At 36.3% G+C, this 23,252-nt stretch overlaps 1 protein-coding gene across 3 annotated transcripts in view; it reads left to right on the plus strand.

Annotated features, from left to right (window-relative positions):
• DLGAP2 (DLG associated protein 2) overlaps positions 1-23,252 on the plus strand; it is a 1,288,940-nt gene that overhangs the window by 1,001,986 nt on the left and 263,702 nt on the right. For all 3 annotated transcript variants that reach the window (XM_069065393.1, XM_069065392.1, XM_069065394.1), the window contains one exon: positions 10,793-10,858. In XM_069065393.1, the coding sequence (XP_068921494.1) occupies positions 10,793-10,858 (66 nt within the window). The remainder of the gene's footprint in view (positions 1-10,792; positions 10,859-23,252) is intronic.

Consider the following 23,252-nt stretch of genomic DNA (forward strand, 5'->3'; position numbering starts at 1 on the left):
AGATCTGGAAAAATGTGTAGAACCAAATAGTCATTAAAATAAATCATTGCAAAGCCAAAATCTAAGTACTTATGAAGCTGTGAATGTTTGCATCTGGAAATACTTGAATCTTTTTCTTAGGAAATATTCATAAAGCAGGAAAGACTGGCTTTTGTCTTACATACTTTGAGTGGCGATCTGAGTCTCCTTGTTATTAAGTCCTTTCAGTCATGTCCAACTTTTATGATCCCATTTTGAGATCTTCTTGAGTGATTTGCCATTTTCTCCTCCAACTCACTTTATAGATGAGGAAACTGAGGCTAGCAGGGTTAAGTGACTTGCCCACTGTGGCACAGCTCATAAGTGTCTGAGGCTGGATTGAACTCATGAAGATGTCTTCCTGATTCCAAGCCCCATGCTCTATCCACTATGCCACCTAGCTGCCCATCTGATGCTCCTTTTTTCAAATCCTTTCTTCCCTTCATGCCCAGTCTTTGCATCTACAGGTTCTCATTTCACTGTCCCAGCAGGGTTGTCTCCGTTAACATGTGAAATATCTCTAGTATTCACAAATGAATGCTATGATTTTATAATTATCCAAATTCAACTCAGTTAATCTCTGATGTTCAATAGATTATATTTACATCTGGAAAGCAAATGATAGGCCTAATAGCAACTGAAAGGTTTTATGGGACTCTTGCGATACATTTGAGGAGAGTATTAGTTACATAAGGGTATTACTTTGTACTTTATAAATGGATGTTTATTGACTAACACCCTCTTAGTAATATTCTATTATTGACTGACATCTTCTCAGTTCAGTGTCCCAGGTAAAGCTCTAGGAATTTTGTGTTACATTTGAGTTGTGAATGCTCCCTATACCCAAGGAATTATATGTCCAGATATACACATGTAGCTTTAAAACAAAATTTTTTAAAAATAATATAGGACACACCTCATTATTATTTCCTTCCAACAAATTTGCCCATATGCTTTAGGAATGCAAACTCATTTAAATATGAGATTGAAAAAAAAATACATAACAAGGAAATCCATCTGCTGGAAGAGAAATAATACTATATATCATCTAAATGCCAAATGTAGCAGTGAGGTATTTTAGAAAAAGAACTAGGTCATGAGTACCTAGCATTTTATTCTATTTCCATCTGTTCCCAGGTAAAGGTGAGTTTCAGACTGCTGTGGCTCAGACAGGTGACTTTAAGTCAGTTCATCATAGACCACTGACTAGCTGTTGACTCCACTGACATAAGACCACCCAGGTCCTTCAGAACCCAAACCTTAATATCATGCACAAACCAGTAAGATCTCATAGTAGGAGCCCACTATTTCAAGCACAAAAGCAACAGTTCAATTTTGTACTAAACCAGTCCTGGGTCTGATACAGTTGTGTGCTAAGTTTGTCACTGCAGCTTCTTGAGGCTCAGTTTTACCATGTGTAAAATAGGGATAATGATACTTGGACTGGCTATCTCACAGGATTGTTGTGCTTTTGCAAACCTTAAAGTGCTATCATAAATGGGAATTATTCATAATAATAGCACTAAACTCAAGAGATCGCTTTTTTAAAGTATGTATTAAGTGTTTACTGTATGCCAGTCACTTTGTTAAGTGATGAGGACTCAAAGGTAAAAAATAGTTACTGCCTTCAAGATCACATTTTTAGGGCATAAGGGGAGGGTTGAGAAACAGCATGTAAACAACTAGGTACATATGAAAAACAGATTATAAATGAGAGGTGATTTCAGAAAGGAAGGTGGCACAAATAAAGAAATTGAAACACCCACCTCTAACTACAGGGATAGTATACAGAAAGAACTCCTTTCCTGCCTCTCTCTTTGCAAGAACAACCCAGAGTACTCTGAAAACCTTAGTGAGCTGAGATAACTGGGTTAGAAGATGTAATAACTAGCACTGGATGGGAACCATCAGCTGGTTCTCATAGTACCTGCACATTGGGAAAGAGGCAGAACACACTCCCTCGGGCTCTCCTGATAGGTGGAGCCAAGCTGCCCCCCTTCCTGCCTGTATAGTAAGCACTGACAGCTGTGTACCTGTGGGTGGTTCATGTTCCTGTGGCTGCCAGGTGCATAGTGGAGTCACAAGAGATGTATTTTTCTCTAGAGGAGGCTAAACTTACTAGATGCATTCAAATGTCTAAATGTACGATTCCAATTTCATGGTTTTTTTTTTCCTGGTTAAGCAAAAGCATGTCTTTGGTGTCTCTGGCCTTCCCATTACTCAGTCATATCAAAGTCTGCCCTCAGTAGAGGATCTGATAGAAGTCATTTGCCACTTAGTGTGAATTTAAAGGGTATTGGCATTTAAATTTTTTTTTTTCTGTAATGACAGTGTGAAAAGCTAAAGGCTGTCAAAAATAACTTGTGTCAGTAAGCAAGTGATATTTTGCAACAGGCTTAAAGAAGAGACTCTGAGCCCCTAAAACCACCTGATGAAGATAACTTCTTATACTGCTTCCAGGATGGATCCAATTTAAAAGACTATTGCAATGATGATCCACTGTCTCCAGCTGCCAGGGTTCATAAAGTGAAATTTTACTCTCTATGAAGGCAGCCAAAGATAGCCATTTAAGCTACCCAAATAACCACAGAAAGGGCAAGTTAAGCAGTCTGCAAGATTTATTAAAATGCAGCTTTTTAAATTATATAAGGCTTTTTTTTCCTCCACTTCCAATTTCATTGGTTTAAGGAACTCTCATTTTTTTTAAATGCTTCTACCAATGTAGATGACTAGTTCATAGTCTTAGAAATGTGTGTAGTTTCCTGAGAGGCTAAAGGATTGTGTCAAACAATTTGAACCCTGGACTATGAGTTTGTATTCTCTCTCCAATCAATAACTCATTTCAGTACTCTAGGGATCTGTGACTTTTTTGGTATGTTTACACATTCCATACTCACAGCTAGTCCATACCTTAGTAACAATTTTATGAATTGCTGAGGCTGTAAAACATAGCATGTCATGAACCACGTCTGGTGACCAACCTCTTTTAACTTATCAAAGTCATAGAAATACTGCTGGGTTTAGAGTTGGCAGATAGGTTTGCATCCTTGGTCTGTGATCTAGCAAAATTCATTTCTTGTCTCTAAATTCTGGTTTCCACCATTTTAAAAGGGGATCGGATTCACTGAATTCTTAAGTTTCTTCCAGTTCAAACATTTCATGATTCTGAGGTCCTCTAATAACAGGTATATTGTCTATAATTGTATATAACAGTATATAATTGTCTATATCAATTGGCCCAAACTTCAAGCTTATCCAGCTCATTAGTACTTGCAAGAACTTGGCCTTTACTGTCATGGTTTGAGAATCCTGGGTTACCTCTGTTGCATAATGAAGCACTGGAGTAAAATGTTAGTGGGGGAGTGAAACAAATGCTGGAGAAATGTACATATTTTCTCCTAGGACACTGTAAAACAGATAACACTAGCACACAGGAAGGCTGCTAGCACAGGTTCACTCTTGATCTGGTCAGACAGGAAGACAGTTTCAGAGGGGTTAAAAATTTTACTTTAGTTTAGTCTTCTCACAAAGGTTGCTGATAATGGGAACACCAACTCTCATAGCACTCCCTAATCACTCTTCTGGCAGGGGCCAGTGAGAAGGCGGGGAAACTACCCCTATGTCTTGATGGGGTCAACTGAGACAGGCACAGCTTGTTCACTTCCCTATATCCCCTTAAGCCTCAATGGGGGCCAGTTGAGGCAAACACAGATTCCCCCAAGCCTTGATGGGGGTCGATAAAGGCACACACAACATTCCAGTTTGTTCATCCACTAACTGACTAGTGCCCACCTACTTTATAGGGCAACAGACGAAAGCATATTGCCAACAGTAGCCTCCAATTGTATGTTACCCCATCCCAGTGGATATTTACAATTTAAGCAGAAATGTTTATAGTATTTATCATTATGTAATGCTACACACATGTAGTCTTGATGTTTTTAACCATAGTCATAACAATGCTTATCTAATACCTGGGAACAAAAAATTGTTATGGCTATGGATGCTGGGAAAATAAACTCTAAGAATAATAAAAATCCACTTTACATACACTAAAATCCATCTTTCTTACTGACACATATTGCATTACATCTGTTCTTCACATGAGGGAGATAATGCAATATTGTTGAAGGAGCATTGGTTTCTTATTGGAAGACCAGGGTTTGGATCTCTACCTTCCCAATAACAAGTTGTGTGACTTGGAAAAGTCATCTTAGTACCTGGAATCCTATTCTTCTCATTTCAAAAATGGGGGTTATAACAATTGTTATCACCTATCTCACAGGAAAGTTGTTAATTTAATTATTTAGATAGAAAGATTAAAATACCACATACCATATAATTGTGGGCTATTATTATGGTTAGTGAAATATGTGGCCACCACACAATCACAAGCAGGGAGAGGAACTGTAAAAAGAAAAAAGACAGTATCAGTAAGTAGGTGTAAAACTTATAAGAAAAGTAGCATACTCGAGGTCATTCTCATCTGTCATTTTTCTTCCCATGAAAGTACTTATGTAGGGGCAGCTAGGTGGTACAGTGAATAGAGCACTGGCCCTGGAGCCAGGAGAACCTAAGTTCAAATCCGACCTCAGACACGTAACACTTACTAACCATGTGACCTCAGGCAAGTCACTTAACCCCAATTGCCCTGCTCTCTCCACTCCACAAAGCAAAAAAAAAAAAAGTACTTATGTATGAAAACCAGCAGCAGAGACAATTCAGTTTCTAGTAATATGTTTTGATTTGGTCTCCTCCCCTTGTAATTGTGAGGGCAAGCTACTACATTAAGGTAGCTATGTGATTTCTAAGCATAAGACTTGAATGAGGTCATGGAACTAAGTAATTTCCTTTGCCTACAGCAGTCACAGAATTCTTTTGTTCAGCTATATGAGCTGTGTCTTTCCCTAGGTTTCCATGTCAATGTATTTTACCCATGTTATTCTGGGAGGATATAGATCTTTGAATAAGAAGATCGAATGGCATTTGAAAATCTTAGGGGAAAGTAAAGGTCCTAGGCACTGGTCTGAGTAGATAAGATCATGAAGTGTGATTATTATCCATGAGGAAATGTGACCTGAGACTTTATTTGAGAGTATTCATAAGAATCACAAATTTAGAGCTAGAAAGGATGTTGGAAGTCATCTAGTCCAACCTGCTTTCTTACCAAATGACAGGAATAAAGCCTCATCCAAAATAACATAGGCGGTAAGTACCAGATTTGGAATTTGAACATGGGTCTTCTAACCCAAACCAGGGCTCTTTCCCCTGTACTAATTGCATTTTATAGGGCCTCGGAGGCCCTCCTTGTCTCTTGTACCCTCAAGAATCACTACCCAAACAACAGAAACAATTCCTTCACAGAAAACTTTCAGTCTATGTAAAACTCAGGCATTGGTTTTTTAATAATAATATAAAAAATGATAATGAAAAGGCAAAAAAGACTTCACACACAATTTACCAGAGGTGAAATATGGTGTGTTAGGTCATACTGCTATCTTAGGCTCCAGTATATAAGAAAAAAATAATTCATAAAGTGAATTCAGCTGGAAAATATTGTAAGCAAGCAGTATGAAGTAAGGAAAATACCATCAGAAGTCATAACAGTAAAAAGACTGTGTGTTTCTCTAGTGGAGACTAAAACTCATTAGAAGCACTCAGATGTGTAAGTGAATGATTCCATTTTTTTTTTCAGTCTAAGGAACACTTCTATTTTCGCCAAGAAAATGTGATAGATATTTGGGCATTACTGGGATACAGATGCTATTAATTTTACAGCACAGATTAATCTCACATACATTGTCTATATAGTCACTAGTCCATTTTCACTTTGACATTTTTAGTGGTTTAGATAAGAAAATATAAAAGAGTTGGGCTATAGGCACACTTAGCTTATGGTTTCCCAATCCCATAATGTCTAAAAAACCATAGCTAATGGAACTCTTGTTCCATTATAGAATCCTAAATTTATTTTATTTTGGCATCATATGATGTTTTATGTAAATAGGGGATTAAGCTCAGTTTTCTTCCCCTAATAAGTGATATTCAAAATATGCATATTCATCTATTTCAATCCAATTATATTAAAGATTTGCTCTGTGCCAGATACTCTACTAGGCACTGAACATACAAAACCAAAATGAAATAATCCCTGTTCTCAAGGGACTTACATTCTACTGGAAGGATACAATATTTATAGATCTGCAAAAAGAAAGTTATTTTAGGACAGAGAAGGTATTAAAAATCTGGGAGACTTGATGGGATAGGGACACTTCAGAAAAGGACTATATAGAAGGTGGCACCTGAATTGAGACACTAGGGATTCCAAGATGAAGGGATGAGATGGCAGTGTAAGCCAGGCATGGGAGATTACACACACTACCAGGAGATGGAATGTCATACACAAGGAATAGGTGAACAGGCCAGTTTGACTAGAATAGAGCTTGTATGATGGGGAGTTGTGTAATAGAAGTCTGGAAAACAGACCGGAGCCAGATTGTTGGCTGCCTTCAAAATGTCAGGCAGGATTTATATTTTGTTCTAGAGGCAATAGGGAGGCAATGTAGATTTTTGAGGAGAATGACATGAAAATAGATAAATTTGGAGAAAAGACATTTTAGGAAAAATATAATAAATCCTCCTTTGAAACTTGAGCGTGAGATGCTTACAGGATGATAATGTGTACATACATACTTGCTTTTATTTATGTTCACAATATTTTTTCAAACCCTAATGAACTGATACTTGCTAAACATTTGTATATAACAGGCTATCTTGAATATGAGAACATGGCTCCTTTGTTTACCATGTAAATGCATCTTATTAACCAGCTATCTTGTAGAATTTTGTACCTCTCCTACACGTGCATCAGATTTTCTTAGTTTGTATTTCTGTCTATACCTTATCTTGCTTACTACTGTTTAAAGCTTCTTGAGGCAGGGATCAATATCTTGGTCATGCTAGTTTTATATAAGTATCATTTGACCTAGGCCTTAAAGTACTCAAAGTATTCCTAGAGGGAGAGGTAAAGACAGAGACCATTAGGCATGAAAGACTCAATATTGATTACCTATGGAAGGCAATTTGAACTTTAGACAATTTTGATACTTATTATAAATCAACTCAACAAACATTTTATTAAGTACCTGCTATGTGCCAGATAACTGTGCTAAGTGCTAGGGGAACAAATTAGAAAGAGAAAAACAGTCCTTGCCCTCAAGGAGCTTCCAATCTAATGGAGGTCAAACAATATGCAAAAGGAAGCTAGAAAGGGTGAGCAGTGGCAGGGGGCCACCAGGGATGTTTTGTGGAGTTCTAACCAAGCAGAAGCTGTAGGAGGAAGGTTGAGAGTTAGCTGGAAATTAATAGTTCCTATTTTTTTAGCCTTTATGGTGAATGAAGCACTTTCACTTACATCATATTATTACCTGATATAGCAGCAAGCACAACATACCCAGGGTGGCTGCCAACACAGGTTCTTAGATCTGCTTTTCTAAAGGAAAGCAACTCAAAATGGGTTAACAATCTTACTTTAATCAATCAAACATATCATTTACCTAGTTCAGGAGAAAAGTCAGCACCCAGAACTTCAGAGTATACAGACAGAAGTTACAAGAAAACAGAAACATTTAAAGCAGACAGGCCTCCAACTGTCTGACCATTACATACCTAGTCACAGTTACCAGAGAGGGAAGCATCAACATCTGGGTTTTCAAAGCCAGGGTGGGGCTCCACCACAGCTGCCCAGAGTCTTTTCTGGTCAAATCACACAACACTTCTCAAAGTAAACCCCAAAACAAAGCCTCATATCAGGGATTATATAGCCTTCTCCTGGCTCAGAGAACCCTCTTGACCCACTGCCCAATCAAAAAGTATCTCCTGAAAAACAAGCCTCCCACCACAGGCTCCAGGTGCACTTAAGGCTATCAAAGGACCTAGGGGCAGGGAAGATCTTATAATTACATTCCTACAACACCCGATCATAGAATAATTTATACATGTTGTCTTGTCCATTAGAATATAAACTCCTTACGGGCAGGGACTGTTTTTGTGCTATTTTCATTGTATTTGACAGTACTTATCATAATACCAGGAACATAATAATGGGCTTAATAAATGTTTGTTAGTTGTTTCATTAATTTGATGAATTGCCAGCCTACAAAGAACCAATGTAACTAGCAACATTTTTTGCCTATTGGTTGAAGAAAGTGACTTTAAGCATACAATGCCCCTGAAATTGCTTTTCCATTGGAATCAGAGGCAGTCCTTTCACAATCCTGAGAGTTTGTTCTAGTTTAAGAGAGCAATATGTGGAACTTAATTTAAAATGTAATGTCTATTCTTCTTTTAGTTATTGGTCTTTCTGATAGTCAAACACTCTTGTTTTTGGCAACAAATGTAGATTCTGCTTTGGAGTTAATCAGGTTGATCATGTGACCATCATCTCCATGGAAACTGGCCAATAAAAGAGGCGATTTAATTAGAACTGTCCATTAGATTTCAAAAAGAAGCAGAAAGCATATCTATCTCTGGCTTCATATTGTTCTTAATGTGGTTATTGGATTGACAAACTTTCTGGTAGATAGTTCATTAGCTGAGAAAGAAAAATATCAGACAATACTGAAAGTGCTATGGGTATGCAAAAAAAAATAGAGACTGGTTGGATGGTACTAGATATATATTTTGTGTAAACTGTCTTCTGAAGCATTCATTTCAATTAAAAGGGCATTTAGAAATCTGATGACCTCTAGTTAAGTGTTCAGTAAACACAATCCAGGACAGCAGAATTTGGCTTCAGCCATTATCCATTTGATCATTCCTATCTCAAAATCATCTTCTTTTCACTAACAGTTGAAATGACAGAGTCCATTTATAACTAGTAGAACTCTGAATGGGTTTACAGATGAAACTAGCAGGTTTTCAAGGTTAACTGCAGTATGCATATCAATGTATGTGTTAACTATTTTTAAACATACATTCATGGCAATGCATGTTGCCTTGGAGGTATGTGACATTTTATTCTAAATTGTAATTGTGTATAGGGGTCCAAAAATAGAATAATGCACTTGAAATATTATCTTTTTATCAAAAAAATCCAGTTTTAAGATTCAAGTCATTTATAAACCTTCCCAGTAATTTTAATATTATTTCATATGTATATGCCTGAGGTGTTTTTTCATGCAGGGGTGTGTTCATTTTCATAACTAAGAGAAAAATTGAAAACAGTGGGAGGAAAAGGTATACATACAAAGATAAACATGTATAATTAATGAAGGAGATATATATGCATATATAGAGAGAAACAAGTTACTAGATTAAGGAATATTCACTAAAATGGTGAGTTTGGTTCCACTGTGTATTGTGCAACAGAAAAAGCACTATACTGAGGAAAGAGTTGAGTTCAAACCTGCTTCTAAGGGTAGAACGAGCACCAGCTATGGAATAAGAGAACTTGAATGAAAATTTTATCTTTGATGCTTAATGCCTCTGTGTTTATCAACAAATTACCAAGCAGTAGAAGGAACAGAGGGTTGAATATTGAGTCAGAAGGCTTAGGTTTAAATACTGACTATGCCACTTAATACTTGTGTGACCTTAGACAAAGCATGTAAACTCACTGGTTTTTGCTCATCTATTAAAAAAACATGTTGAACTAGATGATTTCTAAAGACCCTCCTAGTGATTAATCTTTGATTCCATGAAAATCCCTGGGCCTCAGTTTCTTCATCTATAAAATGGAGTTGGATTAGATAGACTAAAATTTCTAGCTCTAGAGCTATGATTCTAATAATGTTACAACCTACCTTGTGCTGCAATAAGGATCAAATGCACTCAAAATGCTTCTCAATTCATAAATTATTATGTGTCAACTATTATTAATAATAGATGCTCTATACAGTAAAATCAATGTTATATATATGTGTGTGCATACACATACATATATATTAATATGTGTAAGTATTAATCTGATGTCCATTGATACTTCTTGTTTCCAAATGACTATAGACAGACCTGGAAATATACAGATATCATCATCAACACCAATAAAGTTCTGCAGAGACAGAATCAACTATGTAGTAGAAAAAAAATATTGAGTTAAAAGGGAAAAGACATGATTAATATATAATATGATATATATTATATTGCCCATGCTTCATTAACTTGGACAAGCCACTTCTATTTGGGTATCAAATTGCTCATCTATAAAGCAGAGGGATTGTGCTAGATGGGCTTGGAGTTCTTTTCCAGCTCTTCAATTCTATAATTTAGGTATATGCTTCTACATGGACAGTTAATATGGGCAAAAAATCAATGACTATAATATTCTTTCAATAGGAGGAAATGAGTTAATATTTTGGATAGAACAGACCATTAAAATAATAACAGCAACCCCTGATGTAGCCAGAAGAAACACAGAATAATTATAGAAGTCTTTGTAAGTTTCTTCCTTAAGCATAGTTTTTGAAATTCTAAATTGATCTGAGGCCATCCAGGTTCATGTAAATATGAATGATCAGGATACATCAAGTAAATATGGCACTGCCTTGGTACTGAAATGCAGTTGAGAGAAATATGGACACAAATTCCCTGGTCTGTTTTTCAAGGCAAAAGAAAGACTTTCCAGCAGTCAATCAATGCCAAACAGCAGCACCTAAAAGAAAATGCAAAGATCTCAAATGTTTGGGAACCAAGGATTGTTTTAAAGATTCACTTTGGAAGACTGTGATCCAAGGTGAAGAGATGTTAAACCCTTACTTTGTTTCTGTCTTTACAGAGGAAGAGGGCGGAGATCTAGCCCAGCCCGGGATCAGTTTTCCAGGGCCAGCAGAGGAGGAACTAGGTAGAGTACAGATACACAGCACTGGTTGTTGGAAAGTTTAGATGTGTATTATATAGTCATGTCCAAGTCTGGGTGACAGACTTTGCACCCAGAAATTCGTGAACCATTTGACAAATGTTTTTAAGTGTTTGTTTTTGAAATTTATTCTAATAATTGATCATTACAATATGATAAAGGTTTGGGGTTTTGTTTTTGAGGATTGTTGTTTTAAGTGAAAACTAAAGGGACTGTACTTTAAAAAGTTATTTTTAAAAACCATAGTCTTATTAAGATATTTTCCCAATGAAGACCAATTATTATGACAAGTAACCAAAAAACAGACCAAGGATTTTCCTCTTCTAGAAAATGAGAGAATTGATTGGGTCAAGTCACATCTGACTCTAAAAATCTATGACTCCCAAGGTTCTAGGTCATTCTAGCACTTAATGCCACCTTCTACCTCACCTCTTAGGTGGGGAACAGAATATAGTCGTGTGATTGCTTCACACATAAGGGACTCCCAATGAGGAAAATCCCTCTATATATGAAGATTGGCAACTGGTCTACAATTTATTATTTTAGAAATTTGCCTGGGGTGCTAAGAGGTTAAGTGGTTTGATCATGGTCACATGGCCAGGACATGTCAGAGACAAGATTTGGACCCAGGTCTTCCTGACTCCAAGGCTGGTCCTCTCCTACTAACCATGCCAGACCACCTCTCTCTTTGCACATACTAGGTACTTAATGAATTTTTGTTGAATTGTTTTGAACTGACTTTACATATTATAAAGCAACCCCTCTTGCTTTTTCTTCCATTAGATGTCTCTTTAAGCTACATCTGTGTCTTCTGTATAAGAGGTTTTAAATATAAATGTGGGGACTCAAATCCTTTTTATTTGTTTTTTTTTCTTTATAAATGTATTACTTGACACAAACCATCTAATTTCCCTATGTTGGCAAAGGTCTGGATGCTGCATATGGATTATGAGCTTTTATCAGAGGGAGTGCTGAATTACTGTCAGTTTCTATTTTCCTTGGCGCTAGTTACAATCATGTGGTAATTTTATTTTTCTGCTGGCCTAGGCACAATAAAGCTGGTGCTGTTTTTGGCCATTAGGCACTTGCAGTGGAGTCGTGCTTACGTAAAAGTGGCAAGTGCTTTTGTGAGAAATATTGAATAAATCCGACTTCATCTTCTAACCGAACAAAGAAATTGTACAGATGGGTTAAACCCTCCCCCCACCTCCTCCACAATTTTGCATGGCTATAATAGGATCATGGAATTTAGAAGGAGAAAAAAGCTTGGAGGTTATCTAGTCAAACCCCCTTTTGCTAATGAGGAAGGACACAGAGCCCTAGAGAAAAATGACTTGCTCAAGGTTACAAAGTTGCTACGTTGCAGAGATTGGATTCAAACCCCAGTCCCTCCAGATCCAAGTTCAATTTCTTTTGTTTATTTTTTAAAAGGTCATCCTTTTTATAACCTTGTGAGATTGGTAATATCTAAATATTGTTCCTCTTCCTAGATGAAGAAATGGAGAGAAGGGCTAAATGACTTGTTCAAAGTCATGCAGTAGAGTCTTTATGTAATAAACCCATGTCTTTGAATTTTTCAAAGCCTAGGACTATTTCCCCAGGCCTACCCCACACCCACTCTGCAAAACTGGCATCAGCTTTTATACGACTAGCAATGTCGGTGTATCTGATTATTGTGCTAGATCTTAGCCTTAATTTAAAGTCAGACTTTACAGCAGATTGTAGAGGAAAAAGTACTGACCTTGAACTCAGAATGCCTGAATTCAAGTTCTAAGTCTTTTGTTGCCTAGTTATGCAAACTTGGGCACGTCCCTTCTCTCTGGGTTTCAGTTTTATTTATAAAAAAGAGAAAATTGGACCGGATAATTTCTAAGGTCTCTCATGACTCCAAGATTCTATGATTCTGTGATCATTTCTTTCTTACCCTTTTATTTGTAACCTATTTTCTTTGTGGGTTTAAATTATTCTTGTTTTGCCAAAGATACAGAATTCAAAAAAAAAAGCAAAGTAAAAAGGCATTTTGTAATAAATTAGTAGTGCCTTTTTGAAGATGACAACAGCAGGAGAGAAGAAAAATACAAGGAAAATTGGGCAAAGCAGGGAGAGAGCCTCTTATCTTCTATTAAATTCTTGTTAAATTGAATTGAATTACCATTGTAATTCTTTAGTCCAGAGTCACAGCATTAAAGTAAGGAAAGACATTTCTACTTCATTAATTCAAAAAATATTTTATTACATGACTATTTTGTGCAGATCAGAAGGGATATATACAAATGTAAAAGTTTCTACTCTTAAAGATTTCTACAGTCTACAACAGGGATACAATAAGCAAATAGATAATTAAATACTGGGTAATTTGAGGAGTGAAGGAATATTAATAACTAAAATTAAGACCAGGAAAGACTTCCTATGGGAGACTCCACTGAAGCCAAACCCCTCTTCAGTATTAATGAAAAATTTCCTCCTAATTTGCCATTCAAACTGACAAATTTGGAGTTTAACAAGTTGAAAGGTCCTTATTTTATATAAATAATATTTGTACATTTGGGGGTTTTGCAAATTGAAAAGTCAATATTTTATATAAATAATCACCACCCACTGGGAAAACCTAGTCATTTCTGATTATCTAACTGTAAGGATAATTTGGATTACAGAATCATAGACATGTCCGGCTCAATAGATCCAAACCAGAAGTCATTCCCCTTTCTCAAAATCCTAGTCTTTTTCTTTACATCTCTACTACTTTTAAGTATACCACCATTCTTCCAGTAAGTCAGGTTTGAAACCTTAGAGATAATCTCAATTCTTCCTTTGGCATCATCCCCCACATCCAAACAATTGCCTCATCTTGTCAATTCTACCTCTACACCATGCAACCATTTTGTCTGCTCACAGGGTACATCCCTAGTTCAATTCTTCATTACCCTTCTCCATAGACTATTCATCATTACTTTTCCCTCTAGACTATTGTAATAAATATCAAATTCTCCCTACCTCAAAATATAGCTAGAATTTTTATGGAGTTTTAAGGCTTGTGATGTACTTGACAAATATTATTACATTTGATCCTCATAACAACCCTGGGAGGTAGGTGCTGTTATTATAATACCCATTTTACAGGTAAGAAAACTGAGGCAGAGGTCATGTAACTTGCCCTGGGGAATGCAGCTAGCAAGTGTCCAAGACCAGATTTCAACTCAGATCTTCCTGACTCCTAGTCCAGTGCTAGCCACTGAGTCACTTAGCTCCTTCTAAATCTCTTGTCTCTGAAATCCATCATCCACACAGTCAGCAAAATTATATTCCTAAAGCTCAGGCATTACCAACATACTCTCACAATAACTCCTGTGCCTCCCAGGCCTCTAGGAAAAACTACAGACTTCTTGTGATGCTGAAAACCCTTAACATTGTGGCTCCTACCCACCTATTTCTGCATTCTAAGGTTTAGCTAAACTAATCTCATACACAGCACTTCATCTTCTGTCTCCCTGCCTTTGTACATACAGGCTCTCCCTCCCATCTTAGAAGGTACTTTCTCTTCTCTTAAAAGCCTTAGCTTCTGGGAGAGCTAGGTAGCACAGTGAATAGAGCACTGGCCCTGGAGTCAGGAGGGCCTGAGTTAAATCCGGCCTCAGACACTTAACACAAAAACTAGCCGTGTGACCTTGGGCAAGTCACTTAACCCCAATTGCCCTACCTTCCCCCCTCCAAAAAGCAAAAAACAAAAACAAAAAAGCCTTACCTTCCTTCAAAGCTTACCTCATACTTCATCTCTTAGGTTAGGGTTTTAATACCCCACACTACAAATGCCCCCTTCCCTCAAAAATTACCTTGCTTTGCTTTGCATATACTTTGTATTTATGTAAACCCCACCATCCATAAACTACGAGCTCCTTTTAATCCCCAGCACCTATCAGTGTCTGTGATGTGGTAAACATTTAATAAATTCTTTAAGATTGATTTGTGTTCACACCATCCTCAACCCAAAGCTAGAATTATTTCCATTGGCTGGAAACTCTCTTAATTCTATTGCTTCACTAAGACTTTGAAAGGAGCTCATTTGGAAATTTTCATCACTCTTACTTTTAACACTAAAATTCTGCCTGCATGGAAAACATCTAGAGAAAAACTGGCAAATCCATCAATTAATTCACTAAGAATGTGAAATATGACAAATTCATAGATTTGGCATAGAAAGGACTGACTAATGGTTGATGAATCCTCAATACAATGAATATGTATAAGGAGCTCATTGGGTACATGTCACTGATCTGGATAATTAACTGGATTTCCAGACTAAGAAATTGGAAGTTTGTTATTGTGGAGATAAAAGCATAGTTGTAGTCCTTGTTTGTTTTTCTTCCCACATACATGAATTTACCTCCATCTCACATTTCCTTTGAAAATTGCTTTCTTAAATTGTCTCTGTTTATATCTTCTATCCTTTCAAATAAAGGACCCAGTACCAGCTCAATGCCTTGGGCACTGAATACATACTTCTTAGACTGGATATTTGTCAAACTGTTAGACAGGCCTGTCTACTTTAGAAGTGTGGATCTGTCATATCTCTAATCCTTACTACATAAATAAGACTCAGTGACAAAGATTCACTGTTGACAGTGGGATTTCTTTTCCACAGACATTAATAAGAAGACAATACAAATATTGGTTAAAATTAAGTTGATGCTATCATAAGCTATTCTGCATAAGTCACCAAAAGAAAAAGATTTCTTTATTATGAATGATGACTGACACTGATGAAGAAATAGGTATCATTACCATCCCAAAGAAAACAGCTAGTCAAAAGCGTATCTAACAGAAAGGCTTTTTTATTTTTTTTTTTTTGGGGGGGGAGAGGTAGGCATTTTAGTGAATACATAATACTATATTCATTAACATTTAAAAGAACAGAAATAATGTAATTATAACATTAATTAACAGTTTCCTTGATGAGAAACTGGCAATATAGTCCTCTATAAAAAATTTGGCACACATAATGTGAACAAATGATTTAATGCTTGTGAGATGTCAGCACTCCTTACAAATATTAATATTTGATGGAACCATGTCTTGAAGTGTTGGATTTTGTGTTGTGTGTGTATATGTGTGTGTGTTGAACTAGGATCTATTGGTTAAGACAGAGTTAAAAAAAAGTTCATTGTATTCACTGCTCTTTCAATGAATTGATAGAAACACCATGGAGAAAAATGTTAAGATTTCAGCCTTAAGGTGGTGAAAACAACTGTCTGAATCTATGATTTAGTAAAAAGGTCAATTCAATTAAAAATCAATACAATATAAAATAATGAAAATATTTATTAAATACATACTGTGTACAGTCAATACTTGTTTGTCCTCTTATTTTGGTGGTGTATGTGGGGGAGTAGGAAGGAAACCCTGTGATTCTATCAACCTGAGGATCTCCCTATGTGAAAATGTCTATCTATAACTGAAAGTCTCTGCTTCCTGAGGTCTATCCTCTATGCTGCTATGTAGATGCAAACAAAAACAAAGTGTAATATAGTGGAAAGAGAACTGTATTTGGGGTCAGAAGTCTTGGCTCTGCTGCTTACTACTTGTATAATGTTAGACAATATATTTTACCTCTGTGGGCCTCAGTTTCTTCATTTTACAAGAGAGGGTTGGATTTGATAGCCTGTAGGGTCCCTTCCAGCTTTAAATCTATGATCTAATGGTTGGGGGGGGGCGGGGTTAAATTTATTTTTAACCAGTAAGTTAACAGACATTTATTCTGTCCTCATGATCCCAAAGGGACATGTTCATTGAGGTGGGGAGAGGAGGTATACTATTTGTTTTTTTACAGGTAAAAGAAGTATAAATTTGGTCATTTAGGACTAGAGATCATTGAGCTTCTTTTTGTTGGCTTCATAAAGACAGTACATGATAAATGTGTGAAACCACATAAGATTATTAAAATTTTTTTTAATTTTTCCCAAGTTCTTCAGTTTCCTACAAAATAAATGAATTGAAAAATTATAACAATAATAATGATAAAAACTAGCATTTATCAAGTTCTTTAAGTTTTGAAAAATGTTTTACATTTGTTGCCTCATTTGATTCTCACAACTCTGAAATTGATTCTATTATCATCACCACCATTTTACAGACAAAGAAACCGAGGCTAAGTGGCTTCTCTAGGGTCATATAACTAGTAAGTGGCTGAGACAGGATTCAAACTCAGATCTTCCTGAATCCAGTCTAATACTCTTTGCATTGTTCCACCTAACCACTTCCATTGAACTAGAAGAATTCTCAGATCTCACATATTGTCAGTTCTAATCCTATAGCAAGGTGACTGTCCCATACAAGGCATTTAACAAATGTTTACTGAATTAAATTGAAGGTCCATTCTTTATAGCTCTAATATTCTGATTCTGTTGAATCATTTTGGAGAAAGGATCTGTCTTCTAATTGCGTTGTCATCACTGTGTTTTTGCTATGGTGTAATGACACACCTATAACTTCTTTTCCAAGGTATAGTCAGGATTTTACAACTTAGGAAATTAACATCCTATAGCTGGGAATCTACTTTTTGACTCAAACCCTGATCTAAAACATCCACTGCTTTTTGAAAAAGAAAATCTTCCTTTAAATGATAAAATCTGAAGTTTCATTTGAGCTGTCAGGGAAGCCCTCGGGAAATATGAGCCACCTATCAATGATACAAAAGAAAAAAAGGAAAGGAAAGAAACCTGAGATTAGCTTGGGAATCATATAAATGAGTACAAATCATCTTTTTTTCAAAGAGGCATACTAAAGATTCCATGCCTCTGTTATTATCTATTGAATTAAAAGGCCATCTGCATTCTCTACAGTTCAGCTAGGAAAATGTAAGAATAAAGCCATTTTGTGATGATGAAAATGACCATGCAAAATAGGAAAGATAAGGAAGCTCTCTGTGAAATTAACATAGAATCACTAAGAAAAGTGGCCTTAATATCTCACATTCAAAATTATTACAATGGAAGAGGAAAGGCCACTTTGTCTCCATGAGAAAAGTATTCAGGGAAGGCCTTCAGAGAGGCTAAATTTAAATTGCTATGTCAGTCATTTTGTGCCATTTGTCCATTGTAAGAGAATTTGTTTCTAGGAAGGGCATTCCTTCATTCTCTAGGAGGTTATATTTGATACTTTTTAAAAGGATAATGGTTTATCAAAGATTAAAACAGATGGAATGTCCAAGGTTCCATATTAGGACTTGATTACAGAATGAAATAAAAGAATTGAGTGTCTGTGCTATCTTGAACATTATACAGTGAAAAAATCCAAGCCATGTCAAGTTCATAAGCATTTTTCTTTTGTGCCAAGTACTGTGCAGAGTGCTGGGGATACAAGGAAAGGAAAAGCACTCCCTGTCTTCAAAGAACTACCAACCTTAATGGGGGAGACAACATACAAAAACTATGTACAAACAAGATATAAACAGAATAATTTGGAAATATTCTTAGAGGGAAGGCACTAGCAATTAAAATGGACTGAGAAACACTTCTTGCAAAAGGTGGGATTTCTTTCTGTTCCCTGACTCATCTTGTCCCCTAAAGTGGGAAGATATGAGTCAGGGAGACCATTCAGAAGGCTGTTGTAATAGTCTAGATATGAGATGATGAGGGCCTACACCAGGGACATGAGTGTCAGAGGATAGAAAGGGTCACATGCAAGAGGTAATGCAAAGGTAGGTAGATTTGATAGGACTCATCAACAGATTGGATACAAAGGGAAAGTGGGGAGTTGAGGATTATACCTGAGTTACAAGTCAGGATGATTAGAAGAATTGATGGAGCCCTCGACAATAATAAACAAATAATGAAGAATGTTTTTTGAGAGAAAAGGAGAGGGAGGAGTCAAGATTAATTTGGTTTTGGAATTGTTGAGGTTAAGATGTCTTCCAGGACATTCAGTTTGAGATGTCTAACAGGTAACTGGTGATGTAACACTAGAGGTCTGGAGAAGGGTTAGAGCTGAATAAATCGCCTGAGAATTATCTGCATAGAAATCACAATTGAATCCATGGAAGCTGGTGAGATAATCAAAGAAACTAGTGTGGAGATAGAAGAGGAGACCTATGACAAAACCTTGCGGGGGGGTGATCCCCACAGTTAGCAGCCATAACCTGGATGAATATTCAATAAAGGAGACTGAGAAGGAACAATGAGACCAGTAGGAGAACCAAGAGAGAACATTATCCTGAAAACCTGTACAAGACAGTATCAAGGATAAATACACATAAGTGTGATACAAAAAAAAATCTGTAGAGGCAGAATGCCATAAGGGATAGAGAACTGTCCTCAGAGTTAGAAAGTGTTGGATTCAAGTTATACCACTGATAAATATAAACTGTGTGGACCTGGGCAAGTCATTTGAACTCAGAACCTCACAAAATTCTCTATAAGTTACAGATCAAATGTCAATTCACATTAGTAAATAAAGTTTCTTTACTTGGAGTTCCCTATGTCAATTTTATCACAGGACAGGATAAAAAAAATAATAGAGATGAAAGTATGAGCAAATAGGGGGAAGGGGCAAGGGACAGAGAGACTTCAATGGAGGAGACCCTGAGCTGTCTTAAAAAAAAAAAAAAAGGAAAAAAAGACTATGGGAGAAAGAGGTTGAGAGAGAACTCATCCCAGAAATTACAAATGGCTCATTCAAATGCAAAGGGGGAATGTCAAATTCAATGAATAGTTAGTAGTGTGGTCTAGCATGTACATAGAGCGTGTGAATGGTAAATTGTATGACATAAGGCCAGAAAGATCCACTGAAGCCAGTTTAAGGAGAGCCTAAGATGTTGGGCTGAGGTATTAATATTTTATCCTAGGAAAAACAGAGTGTAATGAAGCTTTTTTTTCTTATTTATTATTTATGTGTAATAACTTTATTCCCTGTCCTACTAATTGGGTTCTTAGTGTACATGGAATAGCTCTCCATAAAATGGAGATTCAGTCCCACTTGTATAGCTACAGATTATTGGGACATTATCTATCAGGATCATGGAAAAAATAGGAATTTACCAAATTTTTGGTTTATATAGTGGCAGATGGTGTAGTATTATTAGTGATAGTAGCAAGATCCTTGATTGAGCAGTAATATATTTATAGAGTACTTTTAGGTTTAAAAAGTGTTTTCTTCTTAACAACTCCCACTAAGTTGCATCTTTTATCCCCATTTTACTTCTGAGGTAATTGAATTCAGAGAGGATAAGTGATACTGCAAGATTAACACAATTAAAAAGGAACAGAAATAATATTCAAACGTGTCTTTATTTTAATCGGGTCCAGCATTCTTTCCAACAAAATGTTTCATTCAATCCTTTTATAGGCACTAAAATACCTTCATGCTAGTTGTTATGTGCTAGAATGCATGCAGTTTCTGTTATTTCCTTCCCTGGAAATTTGATCAGGATAGGTACCTATCTCTTTAAGATGGAGACAGAGTGACTCCACAAAAATAAATTTGAAGTCACACTACTCATTAGAAACCCAGAATTCCATTGGGTATATTTCATTTCCCTCAAGAAAAAATTATGTTGGATTTAAGTCACTACTCAGTCCTGCTCTAATACAAAACAAAGATTTCAGGCATGCAAAAAGCTAACCCAACACAACAAAAAGATTTCAGGTGGCAATGTACCCCAAAATATGTAGAGTTTGCCTGAATTCAAAAAAGTACTGATGAAGATGACCTTTTAGATTCTTTCTAGTCTTAGCATCAATACTCCTCTCAAAGTAACTATAATATTAAAAAAACATTCTCTAAGACATTTAAAAATTAGGTCTAATAGCATAACAAAATGAACACTAAAACATGACATGTATGATGAGAAGCCAATCAAGATAAACCTTATACAATAAATATTTACTAAGTACCACCATGTGCCAGGCTTTGTGCTAACTACTTGGGATACAAATTTAAAAATATATAGTCCCTGCCCTCAAGGAGCTTACATTCTAACTGGGAAAGACAACACACAAGAAGCTGGAAGGGGGAGAAACTCAAAAGGGCACGTGGCAGAGGGTCATCTTGTTCAGAGGCACTGAAACCAGGAAGAGCTGCAGATGGAAAATGCAGTGAGTTGGAAGACCAGTTTCTGTAAAGGAAGGCTTTAAGAGGAGTTGAGTACTCTACTTCCCAGCAGATGCATAAGCTTATAGTGATAAAGTTTTATTTTATTTTACTAAAGAGCAAAAAAAATGACATAATACTTAAAAAAAAACAGACAATATGGTATATTAAAATGACATCAAGTCCTGGCTTCACATCCTGCCTCTGGCACTCATTAAACATCTAACCCTGGACAGCTCATTTCTCCCTTCTGAATCTCAGGCTCCCGATATGCAAAATAAAATAATGACTATACTATATACTGGGATGACAGGGTTGTCAAAAGTCTAATAGTCTGCAAAGTACTTCCCATACTATAAGGAACTACAGAAATGCTACATTTCATTATTGATAATAATGAATACCATCATTGTTATTAGATGCAAGTGTCTGTACACATTTTTCATCCTTATTATTTCAACACTGTACCATTTTTAGGCTGCAGAAGGGTGATTCAGACCATATTGCTTAAAAAAGAATGTGGTGAACCTGCAAGTTTCAAAACAAGTGTGTAGTTACTGTGTCAGGAAGATAAAGCATGGAGAAGAAGGGGAGGAGAGAAGGAAGGAGAAAGAGGAAAAAAGCTTACAAGGGAAGGAAGGAAGGGAATGAGGGGTATATTGATTTTATTTCATCAGAGTTGATAATGCCTCATTGGGCTGACCTTTTCTTAATTCAAAAAAGTGCCTTATTTTTCTACTTCTAAGGACAGGATCTGAAATCATATCTTCAGAGGGAAGGGAAAGAAAATTAGTTTTATGTCATCCTCATTATTTATGTATCACAATATCATCAGCCTACATGATTTTCTCCACTCAAAAGGTAGAAAAGTATGTTTGAGAAAGACACAGTAAGCATATGGAAAACCACTGTGGATCTAGCTTAAGTCAGTGCTCCTGTAGACCACCATTTTTATAACTGCTTAAGTCACTTTCATATTTCAAAGGATGAAAACAAACACCTTCAACATTATTTAAGACCAAAAAGCAATTTCTTATCTGGGTAGATAGTTGTGGGTGAAGGGATGAAGAAGGTGAGGTAGTATAAATGAGCACCTGTTACATCAGTTATAAATGTAATGGTGTACACAATTACGTTCTAAATCAGGTCTTTTTAACTTGGAATGTGTGAACTGGGTTTCTATTTATATTTTGATAACTAATTCAATATCATTGGTTTCCTTTGTAATATTATTTATTTTATTGTATGCATTTAAAAACATTATTCAGGGATGGGATCCACAGGTTTCACCAGATGGACAAAGCAGTTTATAATACAAAAAAGGTTAAGAACCCCTGGTCTAAATAAAATCAAAGTTCATTTATAGGTATTAATCTTCATATAAGGAGAACATTCTCCACTAAGCAACTTTTAAATTCTTTATGACTTGGTATATAAATTTTAGGGGGTTTCCCAAGGCACAATGATTTACTCACTAACATCATCCAGGAAACCTCAGAGGTATGGCCCCAGGTTACCTTGATTTCAAGCCTAGCACAGCACACTAGTCCTGATGCCCCACTAACTCTATAAATATGTGTTGATCCCGTTGGTTTAACTGGAGCTGAAATATGGAGTCCTGCCATACAGTGAAGTAGCAGCTGAGTTGTGGGAAGGTAGACCCAGGAAAAATCTAAATCTAAAGTATGTGAATTTGGGAGCTTTAAAGCTGAATGTGACTTTGAAAGTAGTGAATAAGGACACATAGCAGAAATATTTGCATGTAATCCTGACACTTAACTGAATTTTATGACAGCAAGTGGAATTTGTATATTTTTTTTAAAAAAACATCATTCCTCATATCATTCATCAGGTATAAGATGATGCTTTCTCTGTGGTCATATAGACCTTGCAGACTAGCAAACTCAGGTACAAAAAAACTGAACAATGAAAGAATACAAATGGGGTCTTGAATTATTTCTCATTTATGAACCAAGATAGTATTTTTAAGAAATAAATAAAACTGAATGTTATAGAATGAAGGAAAATTACATTTGAAGCAAATATACAATAAATTATAAATCAAGTGTATGTTCAGCTAGGTGGTGCAATGGATAGAATGTCAACCCACGAGTCAGGAAGACAATTTCAAATATAGCCTCAGATACTTACTAGCTGTGTGACCCTGAGCAAGTCATTTAACCCTGTTTGCCTCAGTTTCTTCACCTATAAAATGAGCTGGAGAAAGAAAATGGCAAAGCATTCCAGTATCTTTGCCAAGAAAACCCCAAATGGGGTTACAAAGAGTCAGACATGACTG

This window comes from Petaurus breviceps, unplaced genomic scaffold, assembly GCF_028583685.1.
Source record: "Petaurus breviceps papuanus isolate PSGF00001 unplaced genomic scaffold, PetGlider_PUasm1.0 90686, whole genome shotgun sequence".
Classification (NCBI taxonomy): domain Eukaryota; kingdom Metazoa; phylum Chordata; class Mammalia; order Diprotodontia; family Petauridae; genus Petaurus; species Petaurus breviceps.